Source organism: Equus caballus, chromosome 11 (genome assembly GCF_041296265.1).
Source record: "Equus caballus isolate H_3958 breed thoroughbred chromosome 11, TB-T2T, whole genome shotgun sequence".
NCBI classification, from domain to species: domain Eukaryota; kingdom Metazoa; phylum Chordata; class Mammalia; order Perissodactyla; family Equidae; genus Equus; species Equus caballus.
Window position 1 is genome coordinate 12,409,893 of NC_091694.1, and position 17,154 is coordinate 12,427,046.

A 17,154-nucleotide genomic window follows, 5' to 3' on the forward strand; every position below is an offset into this window, starting at 1 on the left:
TTGGTTACACCATACCTGCTATTTGCCACAGCCCCACGACCCCTCTCCAGAATTAAAACATGAAGTCAAATCACTTTCCTTACACACACTGGTGCTGTCAACTATGCCGCCTGCCACCCTCCAGAAGGTGCACAGGGAAGCAAGAATGGGCACTTCCCAGGTGACTGATTGGCTCGGGGAGGTCACCTGACCAAAACGGGCTCATCCATTGGCTGACTGGTGGCTCCTGGGGTGCTCTCCAATGAGGCAAGCTATTGGATTGATCAGAGGAGCTCCCTGTAGTGAACTGGAGAATGTGGAGAGGTTTGACCAGACAGAGAGACACGAGACAGAGCAAAGTGGCCCCTTGCATCCTGGAAGCTTTCGCGGGCGGGGCAGGCGCATCCTCACTTCCCGCCGTGGATGCGAGACCCTGCAGAGCTCACAGGGCACATGCAGAGGCAAACGCACCCAGTTAGCTGATCTTCTCCCCAGTCCTTTTGCTCTGCCTTTTTGCATTCAGATGCCTACATTTTTAATTCCTTTTTGAGGTGGTATAAATGCCGTCCTGAATTTATTTTGCTGCCTGTCACACTAGCGAATCCTCCTTGGGCGAGTCGGATTTGCAAGGGAACCCTCTCTCCTGAGACGGGTCCCGGGACGGGCCCCAGCTGCAGGCAGAGAGAACATCATGTTCCAATTTCTCACACTCTAAGGACCAAAGGAGATGGGGGTTGGGACTAGGCAGTCTGGGACCCTGTTTCCTCTATATCAATCTTGCCCGAATTAAAAATAGTTGGAAAATGACTGTTAAACCCTTTACCCATTGAGGAATGTTTAGGATCTGCCTGAACACGATGCTGACTTTAAAAAATACCTGTTTTGGCTTCCCATAGTAAAAATGGAGTAGAGCTGATCTCTCCTGGTCACTGGTCGTTGATCTGATAATAACTGATAACCTGTGGTCCTTGGGGTGCACATGTGTTTTGCTTACGGCTCCTGTTAACACAAGGCGGAACTTCTCCAAGTGCAGCCTCCCCTCCAACCACCACTATCAGCGCAGCTCCTGTCTCCGGGGGCTTCTAGCTCAAGTATCACCTCTGGGTGGCAAAGGTTACAGCCTGAGAATTTCACACGTTGGTTTCCGGTTTCTTTGGGGGGAACTTATCAAGGTGAAAAAGGAAACAAAGAGGAGGCTGAGAGGGGAGAAGGAAGACAAAGAAAGCGAAGGGAGTGAAAAAGAATAAAATACAAAAGATAAAATAAAAAATAAAGATAAAAATAATAATAGCTACCCTCAATTCCTAACTGGAGGCTGGCACTGCAACAGTTTCCACATTTAATGTTTAATAACAGACTTACTGCATAGGTGTTGTAGATGAGGCAGTCAACGCCCAGAAAGGCTGGTCATTTGCCTAAAGTCACACAGCTTAGTAAGAGAGGCCTGGATTTGAATCCAGTTCCTTTTACTTCAAAGCCCATGTTCTTGTTTATCAATCACAAAAGCATCTATAATCACTTTGTAACAATCTTACAAAATAACGGGAAAAGCAGCACCATAATTCTCTAGAAAAGTCATAATTTGGAGTTGAAAGCTTGGGTGAAAAAAAATGTCATGAGTTATGTCCTCTGCTGGAATTGGCAGTTTGGACCTCTTGTTTTATTGAGCAAAGAGGCCATTAAAGAAATGGATCACGCCAGGACTGGTGGGAAAGGGCAGCCCTTCGGCTTCATTGTAATGAGGCCACATGAGGACTGGGGCTGAGATGAAAGCATCTTGATGTCATGGATTTGGCATAACTCAGCCCTGCATGCATTCTGGTATGGACCCCACTCAAGCCTAGGCTTTGAAACTGTTTTTACACTAACAACAACACCCCTATGAGGCTACAATCTGTATTTTTTCTTTTTCTTATGAAAATTTCCAAACCTACACAAAATTTGAAAGAACAGCATAATGAACAATTAATATTTTGCCATTTGCCTTATCTCTCTCTCTCCAACTCTCTCAAGGAGAGGTCTTGCTGCTATCTCCACTTGTAAGCTCCGCCATGCCTCGGTGCCTTTGCACATGCTATACCCTCTGCCCAGAACTCCCTATGTTGTACTTGTCTTTTATCATAGCCTTCTACATTTTGGTTTCTCCTACTGGGCAGTGAACTTCTTGGGGGTGGGGGATAGGGGAGTTGTTTCTCCTCTTTACCTCCACTGCCTTACAGAAGACTGCTCAATTAAAGATGCTTTCTCATTGTGATGCTGATCCATCCATCCAGCATGCAGCCTTTCCTGCTCCTTATGTCCAGGCATATTTAAGTCATCTTTGAAGGCCCAGCCCAGATGCCTTCTCCTCCACAAAAGTGTCCCTGATTCCATGTCGATGCAAGTAATTGCCTTTCCCTGAAGGCCTGTAGCATTTTGCCTAGTCCTCTTGAGTGGTATTTATTATTGTATACCGTGGTTTAACTATTTTGTGCCCATATTCTCTCCCCCTCCTAGACTGTAAACATCTTAAATTCAATTCCACAAGTGGATCATTTTCTTATCACCCAAAGTACCTAGCACATAGGTGACGAAGGAGACATTTAACAAATTCAGTTAAATTCCACAAATATGTTTTGAGCACTTACATGTATCTAGCAAGCTACTGGACTCTGGACATACAGAGGGGAATGAGGCAGACGCAGTAATCTCTGCCTTCTGGAAGCTTACCGTCTGTTCTAGAAGTCAGGCTGGAAAACAAGTAATTACACATGTGATGCCCGACATAAAAGGAGAAGTGGACCAACTGCTCCATAGCAAGCACAGAGAGGGTCACCTTTGCTGGTCAAAGTCACGCTTGCTCTCTCGCTTTTAAATACTTATTGATTTGTTTCTTTCTACAAAAGTAATAGATGCTCCTTTTGGAAATTTAGAAAATGGAAAAGTGCAAAAGAAGACAAAATATCTTGTGATTACCATCACTCTGAAAAAAAAATAAGATTTTAGTGTCTATTTTCAGTCTTTTTGCAAATTGTGGGGGAGGGGTAACTGAAACAGCTTTATTGTGTATGTAATTCACATACTATAAAATTCGATCAATTTAAAGGGTACAATTTAATGGCTTTTAGTGTATTCACAGAGTTGTGCAAACATCATTGCAATCTAATTCGAGAACAATATCATTACCCCAAAAAGAAGCCCTATACTCGTTAGCAGTCACTCCCCATCTCCCCTGCCACCAGCCCTAGGCAACCACTCATTCATGTTCTGGGTCCACAGATTTGTCTATTCTGGACATTTCATATGCACAGAATCATATAATAGGATTGTAAAGATGAAGTCTTTTGTGACTGGCTTCTTTCACCGAGCATAAGGTTTTCAGGGTTCATCTATGATGTATCACGGGGTCAGTACTTCTATTTGTTTTATTGAATAATATCCCACTGTAGGGATTTGCCACCTTTTATTCATTCATCAGTTGTTGGACATTTGGGTTGTTTCCACTTTTTGTCTATTACGAATAATGCTGCTAAGCATTCACGTGTAAATTTTTGTATGGATGCATGTGTTCAATTCTCTTGAGTATATACCTAGGACTGAAACGGCTGGGTCATGTGGTAACTCTCTGTTTAGCGTTTTGAGAAGCTGCCGGAGTGTCATCCGGTAGGGCCGCACCACTTTACAGTGTCACTAGCTGTGTGTGAGGGTTCCCACTTTGTCACATGCTCACCAACACCTAATTATTCCACTTTTTTGATTCTAGCCATCTTGGTAGATGTGAAGTGATATTTCATTGTGGTTTTGATTTGCATTTCCCTGATGGGAAATGTTGTTGAGCATCTTTTCACGGGCTTATTGAAAGCTCAAATTCTCATTTGGATATTGCCACAAAAAATCTTGGTTACTTGAAGATGGTGCTAAAGATAAGTATCAAGTTATCAGCGAATAAAAGCCTGAGGTTTGGTAGCCAAGTGCTCTTTCTGGGCGCTGCTCATGGATAATTTTGAGCTGGCTTTTTTAAGCAATTATGAGGACATCCTTGGACAGAAGCCCTTTACTGCTAGAGAATGCCCCTGGACACAAAAAACTAACAACAACAAAAAAGCCCCCAAAATCTAGGTACAAGAGTAAAGCTAAAATAAAGCTTAATCTTACAAGGCAGAAATAAAATCATTTTATTATTTTTCTTTACTACATGGGTAAAATTTTTTACCATCAGATTTTGAGGTATCTTCCCCAAACTAAGAATTATTCAGGCAATACCAGTGATCCACAAAATACAGGATCAGTTCTTTAAATTTTCCGTTCTGTTCCATGGTGCCACAAAGAAGGTGTGGTTCAGCTCATGAAAATCTGGAAGGTCTTTGAGATGTTGGATTTATGAGGACGTTGGAGGAGTTCAGAACCAAACTGGTGTCCGGGAGAAAAGATCAGGTTCAGAAGTAATCTGATTTGCAGGAATTTGAAAACAAAGTGGGCATCATCATTGTTACTATCGTAAGAAGAGTTTTTACTGTTGTAACAGCAGACACTAAGAGAAATATGCAACAATTTAAAACAATTGGGATTTATGCTAATAACGTTAATAAATCATATATAGGGAAAACTAACTAGACAGAAACATTAAAATTATTTACAGTGGTTGTGGTGGAGTAGTAAGATTAGGGGTGATTTAGTTTTTGGTAGTATATGGAGCATATGGAGAAAGTTTATGCCATAAAAGGTGTCAAACAGAAGATGCTCAGGAGCTGCTGGATTCTTCCACTGATCACTGAAAAAAAAGGTTCTGCTTGGAGAGAAAAACGCAGAAAGTCAAGTCAGATTCAAGCCAGCCCTGATGACGTTTTGGTGACTGTTATGGGCTGAACGTTTGTGCCCCTCCCCCATATTCGTGTGTTGGAGCCCTAATCCCAATGTGATTGATGGTATTTGGAGAAGGGGCCTTTGAGAGGTAGTTAGGTCATGAGGCGGAGCCCTGATGAATGGATTAGTGCCCTTAGAAGAAGTCAGCTAGCTCTCTTTCTGCCCAGCGAGGATACAATGTGAAGTTGGCAGCCTGCAAACCATAAGCGGGCCCTCCCCAGAACCCGATCATGCTTGAACCCTGATCTCAGACTTCAGTCTCCAGAACTGTGAGAAATAAATTTCTGCTGTTTGTAAGCCATCTAGTCTATGGTACTTTTTATAGCAGGCCAAACTAAGGCGGTGACCATACAACAAATGACCTTCGTGTATCTGAAAACGCCAAAGAGTTTTCGAGCCTATCAGATCCTAACTTTCAAGGCCTCAGAAGACTAACAACGTGGTCTCAAATATCCATGGCTTGTTACAAAGAAATTCCCCATTAGGAAAAAAGTGCAGGAAAAAAATTTAAAACCACTGGGGGTCAATTTTTTTTTTAAAGATTTTATTTTTTTCCTTTTTCTCCCCAAAGTCCCCCAGTACATAGTTGTATATTCTTTGTTGTGGGTCCTTCTAGTTGTGGCATGTGGGACGCTGCCTCAGCGTGATTCGAACCAACGAAACACTGGGCTGCCTGCAGGGGAGTGCGCAAACTTAACCACTCCGCCACGGGGCCAGCCCCTGGGGGTCAATTTTTAAAAAAACTATTAAGTCAAAGATATTTGTAATTTCCTTCATGAAGTCCCCCCTTTTATTTATTTTTAGGAAAATTTGAAGACTTTATCATAGGAACTTTGATTTATAATCTGTAAAACTGTATCATGCTACAAAAAAAATTTTGTTGAGTTGGAATATTGCAGAAGGCTCTCGAATTGGAATGTAGTAAAGAATGTGGAAGCCATCTAGCTCAACTTCCTTATTTCTCAGATAACCAGTCTAATCAGGCCACTCCTCAAACTAGTGACAGTCAGCCCGAGAGCCACTTCTCACACTGGTGGGGTGGAAAGCCCCCTCCAGTCAGGTTTCACTCAGGCTCCCATCACAACTTGATTGTCTCTTAAGAAGTGGATGCTGTGTTGGTTACTCTTGGGGACAGTCAGCTGTGTCAGATAGGCACTCAGGGAGCTTAGTAAGAGCATCGGTGTAACAGTGTTGAGTTTATATCACAATCGAGTAGAGGAGCTAAGATGAGAACATGAATAGCTCTAAAAAAAAGGCAGAATGTTTTAAGTGCCCGAGAGAGGAATATGATGGGATGGGTATACAAAGGATGAAAACTGCTCCTAGCCTTGAGGTGTGTAGAAATCCAGCTGTCTTCCTCAGAGCCAGGCCTTGAAGGATGAGCAGGATTTGGCCCATGGGAAAGAGAACCAGAGAGAAGAGGCAGGAGGAAAACAGTGATCTGGTTACCTGGAGTAAAGGAAGCAGGAAGGGAAGGCTGGCTGGAAAGGGAGGTTGACGCTAGATGCTAGATGCCTGGAGCGTTGGGCAGGGGTTGGAATGTAATTCTGTCATATGCACATTAGAAAGGGTAACGCTATACAGCATCCCTATGTTAAACTGATGCTCCTTACTGATTTCCATAAAGTTGGGCATCCAGCCTTTAGTCCGGGATGTATTCCTCTTTTACACTGATTTATGGCATCTTCTCCCAAACTATAACCTGCTACATAAATGCAAGGATCGCCTGTACAAATTTAGCTGTCATATGTAATTTCACCAATATTGCTGAGCCATGCATGCTGTGATGTTCTTTTTCTCAGGAAGAAGTTTTGATGAAACTCATTTTGGCATTAAAATGAACCAGCTAGTTAAATCCCACAAAGTTCACAAGTACTGGGATTTTACCATGTAGAATAATAGAAAAATAAAATGAAACTATACTTTTTCTCTCCCAAGGTCAGCAGCGTTTGGCTGTTGGCTTCATCTTTCGTGCTTGTTCTCTCCAACATTTGACAAGGGCAAAAAAATTGAGCCAAAGTCTAAAGCTGCAGTATAGTTAATTACTTAAGAATGATCAATTCTAAATAGACTTTGTGGCTTATGTTTTCTATCATGGACCTTCATGGGTGAAAAAACAAAAAATCAACGGACAACTCCACTCAGTATTCTTGTGGCCAACACAGAAGCTTAACCCAGCTGCCTCGGAGAGTTTGCATGGAAACCTCGGGTGAGCTATTTGTTGCCTCGGTGCTCTCGGAAAAGGGATGCTTGTGAAATAGTTGCATAGTGTTTTCATAGAGTCTTCTTACTCCAACCACAATACTGTATTTCAGGTGCCCTACTAATCTGAGAAGAAATTACAGTACGCATTTTAAAACATTGCCCTGGGTCATTAGTTTTTTGAGAATTTGTCAAATTTCCTGTCGCCAGAACAAACCTCTGGTTTAACCTATCAACTCTTGAGTTTTCTACATTCCCAAGAGACCAGCTCTCTTTTCTCTTTCAGCCGCCCACACTGTGGGCAAGGGAACAGCTCATTTTGAGAGAGCATCCCATGCCAATGATAGGTGACTGTGCCAGACCACGATGCTGCCAGAACACTTGACTGGACAATCATGTGAGTTTTAGCTACTTCCTTTGACAAATGAATATTCCCTTCTTCCAATAATAGCGCAAGAAATGGGTTTTTTAAAAAAGATTTCTTGGTTTGTTCTCGGGATTCAAATGCTCAAGTGAGTTATTCAATTTTAAAAGATCTTAAATCTCTCGAAGAAAGCCTTTAATGAACAACCTGTTTCCAATCTACCGATTTGTTGATGTTTGTAAATTTGTAGATATTTTTAAGTCCAAATTTTTCCATCTGTTTTTCTTGGGACCAAGAGTGAAATTTCATGTTCAAGGTGAGGGCTTGGAACAGAATGTTTATTTGCCAGAAAGGCCTGGAGCCAACCAGTGTCGGAGCACAGCCATTGCCGCTGAACATTTATTCACACTTGCTTTGCAATTCAATTGTGGAGAAAGGCCCTTACATTCTGCTTTGGGGAAGAAAAGTACATGCTCAGCCTCCAACAAACAGCAGTTAAGAAAAGGCATAAACACGCCAAAAGTTATGCAACAACTTCTAAGTCAGCTGAGATTGTAGAGGGAAAGGATGAGTGGTGAGTTTAATACGATTTGACAAGTGGAACTTTACCTCTGTGGTCCGCAAAACACACAACCCAGTCTGATCAAGAGAAAAACATCAGACAGATCCCAACAGAGGGACAGTCTATGAAACTCCCCACCAGTGTGCCTCCTGAAAAGTGCCAAGCCTCAAAGACAAGGAAAGTCTGAGAAACTGTCGCAGCCAAGAGGAGACTAAGGGGACACGACAACTAAATACAATACGGTTTCCTGATGGATTCTGGAACGAGAAAGCTAAGGAAATTTGAATAAAGTAGGGGCTTTAGTTCTAATAAAGTATCAATATTGGTTCATTAATTACGACAAAGGTCCCTTACCAACACAAGATGTTAATTGGGGACACCACTATAAAGGGTGTGAAGTACAGGCAAACTCTATCTCTGCAATTTTTCTGTAAATCATAATCTAAAATAAAGTTTACTGAAACAAAAAACGAGTGGTAACGGTTTGTTTTGAAAACACCATTCCAATTACAACAGACCTAACAGCGTTACTCCCACAGGTGGACAAACCAAACCATCAGCCCTGCGATACCCTAGTGAGGTTCCAGCAATTTTGAGTAGAGAGAAAAATGAGGGGTTCTCTTTTCCCTGTTCCCATGTCAAAATGTACTAAGTGTCTGGGAACTTCCTTAGATGAAGTTCACATTTCCATCTTTGATAAGGAAAAGTTTATAGACTAATATTAAGGCAAAGCATTGTTGGAGATCTGCTGAAATAGACATTTTAAGTCACTAGAGCAAACTTTTGCTTTCAACCTTTAAATTAAGTATCTGCTTTACACTTTACATTTATCAAACCGCTAGTTTAAATAACATCATAGTATTGAATAGTTTATAAATGTTTATTAAATGTCAGTAATTTTTACAAAGCAAATATTAATAGCAAGAGGCAAAAATTTTGCAAAATATGTACAAAAGTAAAAAGACTTAATGAACTAGCAACTCTTTTTATAGTCAAACCATTCTTCCCACTTTCAGACCTCCTTTAGAAATAATTTATTGCCAATCCTGAACTAAAGCACTGACAGAAAAAAATTTACAATATCAGATAATGTGCTTAGTTCCTGGAAAGTTATAAAAAGATATATGTATAAAAAATCCTAAGCCACAAATATTTTTATACAGAGCTAATACAAATCATGTTTTGTTAGGTACAGTATCTATGAGGTTGTTACAAAATATACTTTTTGATAAGGCTTCTTGTGGCAAATGAGCCCTCACCACGTTAGAGTAGAACAGAAAAGCCACTTAAAACATTGTGAGATTCTGCTTCCCAGTAAGAGGTAAAAAAAGGGTAAATGGCATAGTTTGTTGCACTGTTACATATATTTTCCAATAATTAACCCCTACCCACCCCTCCCTTTTTATTTCCTGGTGCCATCAAATGGGCATGAGTGAGGACAAATGCATCACTTACTAAGGCAAGAACTATTACACACAAGCTTTCCAAACACAAACCCAAGTCAGATACCAAGTAAGGAGCGTATTTCTATTACGACGTTCACTGATTGGAAACTGATGCATAGTAGGTCCTAGCACACTTCAATCCATCTAGAAATTTTCATCATTATCAATAGTAGATACGGATAGAACGCAGAATCTCTCATCAACCCAGAAAATACTGCCCTATCGTAACACTTTTTGTTCCACATAAGCTCTGGCATTTGAAATCAATGGTTAGACCTGGATGCCACAAGAATGAACATACTGGAACATACTGTTTAAAAGCTAACTATACATTCAAGTACAGACATAAGAATGCTAGTGGTACAAACACTGTACTTCAAATGATGTTAATCACCACTTACCAGCCTAAGGCTAATATCAACTTGATGGTACCTGAAAAAGCCATGAAGTCCAACTAGTTTAAAATGTTTTAATACTTCAATCTCTAGCATAAATTTATTAAGCCCTAACCTCGTACCGTAAAATAATGGTTACGTACTACACCGTTTATTTGGAACACGGAGACACATACACACCCACTCATACACAGTCCCTCCTTTCCTGTTTACCAGACTGAAAAGTCAACCTATATCCTACCATGAAAAAAAAAAATCAGTACTTTTAGTCAAGCAGCACAACACACGTGCAGATTATCTGTGACTGATGGAACCTAACATGTTGAAATTGAGAGAGAAAGTGACCGGGTACTAAGTCAGATTTCCAAATGAAAAAGACACATGTAAACTTTCTCAGCTAGATTCCTCAAATAAAACTAAAAGAAATGAAGAGGTAACAGAGTGACTTTCTCTAGATTTATTAGGGAGTTTGTTACAAATGTTTGACTGAGCTTTACAAGCATGATTTCATGGATTCAAACAAAAAACTAAGAGTTAACACTGATATTTAGCCTTCTCATTACATATACAGAAATAACATTGCTACACATTGCAATGGAGAGAATATTGTTTCAAACGGCTTGGTTTGGGGTTTTGTCTAAATGTATCATTATATAATGAAAGCACCAATTTGAGGGCTTCTCAACTAGTGATCTGAGTTTCAGAACATAACAGAACATAACTTGGTAACTTTATTCTTCACATAAATAAGGCATAACCGGATATGTGTACTAATGCTGAAAATACATTTTATCAAAAGCATAAACACAAGTATTTGGGTATACATTGGAAGTTAAGACTAATTCATTCACTCTTACAAAAAATTATAGGGCATATGATTTCTGTTGAATCTAAATCAATACTTCTAATTATTTCCGGTAGTAAGATAATCTTACTTCCTTTTACTTAAACCAACCACTGCTACCAACTGAGTAAGGATTTCCCTAAACAATCTCACTTGCGAGATTAACCAGAGGATCTTCAGTATGTAAAACACACGCCAATGCAACTTCAAAGAGTAAAACAAACGAACGACTGTTTCCCCCCTCACTGCCTTCTTTGGCTGTGGTTGCTTTCCAACTCTCAAGTGCCCTTTCCAGACAAAACTGAAATGAAGATTTCAGTTTAACACAATACTTGGCAGAAAGCAATGATTCAGGTTATTACAAATAATATTTAAGTGGTAGAGGCATGCCTTAAATTATTTGGATCTTCAGAAAACATTTGACAAAAGCTTTTCCCTATAAAAAAATCAAGGCCCAAATGTGTGGTGTTCTTTGATTTATAAGGCAACTCTGTATATCACAAATTTCTGTATATCACAAATGAAGACACTTCTGAGACATCTCTTAAGAACTAAATGAGAAGACATTCAGATTTAAGAACAGAGTGTAACAAGAGAATTAGGCACATTTTACTCCAAATCATAATCATGAAGACCTAGAAAATCGAGCGCACCAAAGGACTTTAAACTTACTTTTTTAGAGATGGGAGAAATTGGCATAGTGAAAACCACGCGCACCCTTTCAATTTTGTTCACTAAATTTCATCTTCCCCTTCGTATAGTGGTATTTCAAAAGGATCTAGTTTTCATGAGAAAGGTGAAGGACTCCTTCAAATGGTTTAAAAATACAGTAAATAAAAAACATGGACTAAAGCCTTCAGATCGAAACTTAGTTTCTAAACAAGCCTGCCATTAACGATAAGTAATTTATTGCCTCAAAATATATCCCAGATCTTATTTTAAAAGATTGTTGACTCTGAGACATCACATACATCAGAAAAGAAAACAGCAAATGCTCAAAATAATACCATTTTCTATTTGGTGTTTTAACATTTCTTGGTAGTAGTCCAAATGAGGAAACTTGGTGATTTCTGCTTTGTCAGGCAGTATTTATGGTTCCTATCACAGATCTTAAATATAACTTAAATAAGACTAAGTTTCCTCTTAACCTTCACTGGAGTTAAATAATGTTTTGGCCGTCTAACAAAACTGCTAAATTTACACACAGACTTTCTACCAAAAAGTCTAAATGTTACCGTGCAGGTTTTCAGCCAGCCACTAGCACTGAAATTTTTCTAAATGTCAATTTAAACCTACGTATTCTTTTTTGGCAAGAAGCAGCAGATTTAGAACTATTCAAACATGCATGAACTATACTATGAACACTTACATTCTGATGTGGGGCGACATGTCTGCAGCTCACGTATTACTAAGGCATGAAAACAATGGAGGTTACTATGGATATAATGATGGTGGAACTTCAATTGCAAGAAAAGTCAGGTACATTACGAACAATCCCTGGTTAGCTCACCGAAAAGCCCTACTCTCACACTAGACAGCAAGACAGACCCAGAGCCACTGGTCTGGAAAGGCTGGTGATCCATAATGTTGACCAATCTTTCAAGAGCTTTCTAGCCAATAAAATACCTGAGAACACAGTCAGTAATACAGTAAAGTGACAGATATCACAGTCTCAATCATAATTTTCAGGAAAAAGAGAAAAGCTGTCAGATTTTCCAAACTGTCACCAGCCTTGTACACCTGTTTCTCTAACCGAATTCTAACACTACACATAACCTACAAAGCAGTGATTTTAGTACTGCAAACCAGCCATTCTGAGGAGTTCACCATGAATGTATTTGTAATCACAAAGCTACGTCACGACTACGTTTGAATTTGGTAAAGTGGTAGGGGAGGTCAAATGTAGTCATCTTTTGGTGTGAACTAAAACAATTACTACTTATTTTCTTAGAAGTATCCTTAAAACATTCAAAATGTACCTCAATAAAGCTGGAATTTCATAAACAATGATACAAACATGTACATACTGTATCTTTTAGAGACACACCAAGAATGAACAGGAATCTCAAATATAGTAAAGACAGTAAACTACTGCCCTTGGCAAGCTCCAAATAGACAAAAAAAAATCCCATAACTGCCACAGTGTGGAGTTGATGGGAAGAGACAGGAGAGCAAAGGGAAGATGTCTGCGATGGTGCAACAATGATTCCCACAGCGAGGACCAAAGTCATCTGAGACAGGATTTAAAAGTCTGAGAGTAAAACACATAACATTCTGGAAAGCATATGTTTATTTAGAAATTCTGTTATCAAGTTGCTTGCAATTTTTCACTGCTGCTATGGCCAGGACGTTTCACATATGGCACATTTATCACATGACATTTAAATATGAAGAGGGCAAATTATATTTCACTCATTTCTTTTGATTACCATTCTGTATATGGCATTGGCTTGCCTTTTGCTCCCCCCGTACCCTTTGCAACCTTTCACTAGCATCAGACCAGAAATCCTTATGTAAACTTTAAAACACTAAGAACATCACTTTCAGAAACCACAGAAATTTTAAAACAATTGTTGTGTTTATAAGCAATTAAAAAAACACGAAGGCTAAATCTGTGTAAATCTACAGAATGCCATCCCCTTTTTTCCAGTAGCCCTTTCAAAACAGGTCACCATAAAGCAGCACAAGGGTCGCTGCTGTGTAGGGCAGACAAGAGATATCTTACTTGTTTCAGAACTGAATATTCTTAACCTCATACCTACAAATATTTAAGGACACCTTCTATACCTGGCACTACAGGAGAATTCAGTGTGAAAATGGAAGAACTTAAAGCCTGAAATATACCTAGTTTGAGGTCTGGCAGGAAACGACAGCTCCACTGGAATGGAAGCCACAGTGGAGCAGCTCAAAGTCTGCACTTCAGCAGATATTGGCGATGTGTTACTCAGCAGCTTTCAGCCACAGACCAAAGTCTGAAGAAGGAGGACTAAAATTTCCAAGAAGTTAAACACAGAATCAAGATTTTTCTAATTCCTGTTATAAACTATTTAAAAAAACAAAACAAACAGAAAACAATCAAAAAGACAAAAAGATATTAAAATAGCCAGTCTTTTGTACATCACTGTAGCATAAGCTGCTTGAGGTTGTCGTGAAGAATGGTATCCTTCACGTCACGGAAGACGAGGCGGATGTTCTCCGTGTTGATCGCAGTGGTGAAGTGGTGGTACAAGGGCTTCTGCTGCTGGTCCCGGCGTTTGTTACGGAAACATTCCACCAGGAATTTTTGGACGTCTCTTAAGCAGTGGGGATCCCCTTCAAATTCTAAGAAATAGTCTTTGATGCTCACAATTTGCACTTTCTCCTCAAGCAAATCTGTCTTGTTTAAGAAAAGAATTATGGAGACATTGCTGAAAACCCGGTTATTGACAATTGTTTCAAAAATGTTCAGAGATTCTGTAAGGCGATTGGTCAGTCGATCTTCCATAAGCACCTGGTCAAATTCACTTGAGGAAACAAGGAAAAGTATGGATGTCACACTGTCGAAACATTCAAACCAACGTTTTCTTTCTGATCTTTGACCACCTACATCAACCATTTTGAAAGGAACATTTTTAATTTCAAAGTCGTACTCATGAATGCCTTTGGTGGGTCTTCTGGCAAGCAGAATATCTTGTTGTGATGGAATGTAATCCTGGAAAAGAAAAAAACTTTTATACTCAGTAATCCAGAAGTAATTAGAATTTTTAATGTACTATTAACTGGTCTAGTGAATAGATATGCAAACTGAATGATCTTTTTAACATCTCCTGATAACATTAAAGCATCAATACAATTATTATTCTCTTTATAAAATGCCAAGATATGTTAAAAATGTTAGTATGCAAAGACTGGTTCAAAATTCATTGCAAATGAGCAGCACCTACTATTTTTTTTCACCCCTGCAATAATACTCAAATTTAAGTCTTATTTACCAACTGCCCCCCTGGCCCCCGCCCACTGCTGGGTATCCATGACTACTCCTCACCATGACCCACTCTTAGCTCTAGCAGTGACCTTACTGCTCACACAGCCTCCTGCTCCCTGCTCCTCTGTTAAAAGCAATGAGGTCTGAAATGCCAATTCAAGAGGATCACTTCCCAGTTCAAGGTTCTGTCAGTCTCCTGAGCCCATTCTAAATGTTCCTTTACTGTGTGCCCGCCCTCATGACTAAGAACTGCTGTACACGTCACCCCATGTTATCACTGCTGCTGGACTACATGTGGGGCAAACACTTCCTCTACTATAACTAACCGAACTGACTTTGGGCCACTTCCTAGGTTTGTTTCCAGGTACTGTCTAAGTAGCTGTGTTCCAGCTTTCTCGTCTACTGACACAAACGGTCACTTACTCTGTCAACGCCTGAGCCTGTGAAATGAAGGTGACCATACCTGGCCTACCTCCCTCGGAGGGACAGTTTATGCAAAGATCAAATGTGCCCTTCTCTATGAGCGGGATCAGTCGACTACAAGCCCCGGAACAGACAGAAGTTGCTGGTCTCGTGAGTCACCAGCAACCCCGACAGAGCACTTCCTTAGGCAATGAAACTCAGTTCTTTCATCTCAGGCTAGTATTTTTCCAGAACTTTGACACAGCTTTTTGGGAATACTGAACAGAAGAGCTTTGAATGCTCATCATCAAGGTCAAATGTTTTTTTTAATCGAGACAAGATTTTAAAACAATGTCGAACGTTATTCACAATGTTCCATTTTACACCTTTCCAAATAGTGTAATATGATTTTAAAATTTCATTACAATGTAAATACTTCTCTCTTCAAAACGGTGCAATGGAATTAAGAATTTTCAAAAGTAGGCAGTTCTCAGGGATCTGTCATCCACAGCATTTATTAAATATCTCGCGGACTCTCAGAACTGTGCTGGCATTTCCATGCTTCCTTCTAGCTTTTGTTCACATACCCACTTCCTTTACTCATAATCAGCAATATCCACACAATTTTTAGCCTGCCCCCACTTTTTTGCTTAACATTTTATCATGAACTGTTCCACATGCTAACACAGTTGTGTTACAACTTAGTATAAAATACATCAAACGGATTAATGTGCTATAGTTTACATAAACATTCCTCTACTAGTGGTCATTTAGGTTGTCTCCAATTTATTTAATTAATAGAAAAGCTGCAATTCAAACTCTCACGCACATACTTTTTTTCTTGCTTATATTTCTCACGCACATACGTTTGGACTATGTCCTTACACTAAATAACCAAGAGTAAGATTACGTGGTCAAGGTTACGAACATTTTGATGATCCTGGACAGTTAATGACCAACTGCTTTCCAGAAACCCGGTACCAATTTACAGTACGTATGTGTGCCAGCTGCCTCAGAAACATGCCAGCCCTGAGTCGTGTTTTTTAAAATTTTCTAATTCCATAAAAATAAAAAGTTCTTTATTATTGCCTTAATTAGGAGCTAACCATCTAGTTAGGAAGCTAAAGACTAATTCATATGAAGCACAAACCAGAGGACAACGTAATCAAGTGCTAAATGGTATGGCAGAGTAACAGTGATTAGGGCTGTGAATTCTAAAGCCAGTTCTTCACATGCTAGCTGTGTGACCTTGGACAAGTCACTTGACCTGTCTGTATCTCATTTTCCTCATTTTTAAAACACAGACGATAACATTCATAGGGATGCCGAGAGGACTAAATGAGTTAAACGGGTGAAGTGCTTACGAACCGTGTTTGGCATACAGTCTGTGTGTTATTAGTCTAGCTGTTCCTACTGCATCTACCACCACCACCATCACTGCTGTAAAGAGAGGGAAATCAAGAAGGCTGTGAGAGCCAAGTAAAGTTCCATTCGAGTCTCAGGTAGAACGCTCACCACTCACTTGCACTTGACGATCTATTCACAAACACAGCATATTCACAGTGAGAAAACTCATTTTGCCCCTTAGCACCTCCTGCAAGTCCAACCAGCATGCTTTCCTTTCTACTTCCCGCCCCACCAACAATCCCAGTGTTCTTTATGCCTCCCTATCACCTTGGACTCTTCTCTATCATCTCCTATTTTCCATCAAATCCTGTTGCTGCTTCTTTGAATCTTTCTGACATTTTCCCTTTCCTCTTTGTTTCCACTGTCCCCATTTTTTTCACCTCAGGCGTGGATTATCATCTCTTCACTAGTTTCTCCGCCTTGAACGTCTCCTATTTCCTGGATCCGTCTCTAAGCCACTCCCAGGCTAACCCTCCTGCATCGTAACTTCAAGCTTACAGGTGCAGTTCCTCACCGCACCAGATCCAACCCTGGCTGCCTGGCTTGCGTGACCCTCCTTACTCCGTCTCCTGGAACTGGCCGACTGTGCCACACTGTTCAGGCTCACCACAGAGCCTAGCGTCAAGACCTGCCCAAAGCTGCACGCCTTCATACCATCACGTGCCCATTCATCTGCACAGCAGTGCGAGTGCAACGAACACCACATCCAAACCCAAGCTACTGCCTTCTAGAAATCTGTGTTTATGAG

The 17,154-nt window shown here is 40.2% G+C and overlaps 1 protein-coding gene across 1 annotated transcript in view; it reads right to left on the reverse strand.

Annotated features, from left to right (window-relative positions):
* Window positions 1–10,231: 10,231 nt before the first annotated feature.
* GNA13 (G protein subunit alpha 13) overlaps window positions 10,232–17,154 on the reverse strand; it is a 39,076-nt gene continuing 32,153 nt past the window's right edge. Inside the window, exon 4 of the mRNA XM_023652166.2 lies at window positions 10,232–14,324. Coding sequence (XP_023507934.1) covers window positions 13,752–14,324 — 573 coding nt within the window. The 3' untranslated portion in view covers window positions 10,232–13,751. The remainder of the gene's footprint in view (window positions 14,325–17,154) is intronic.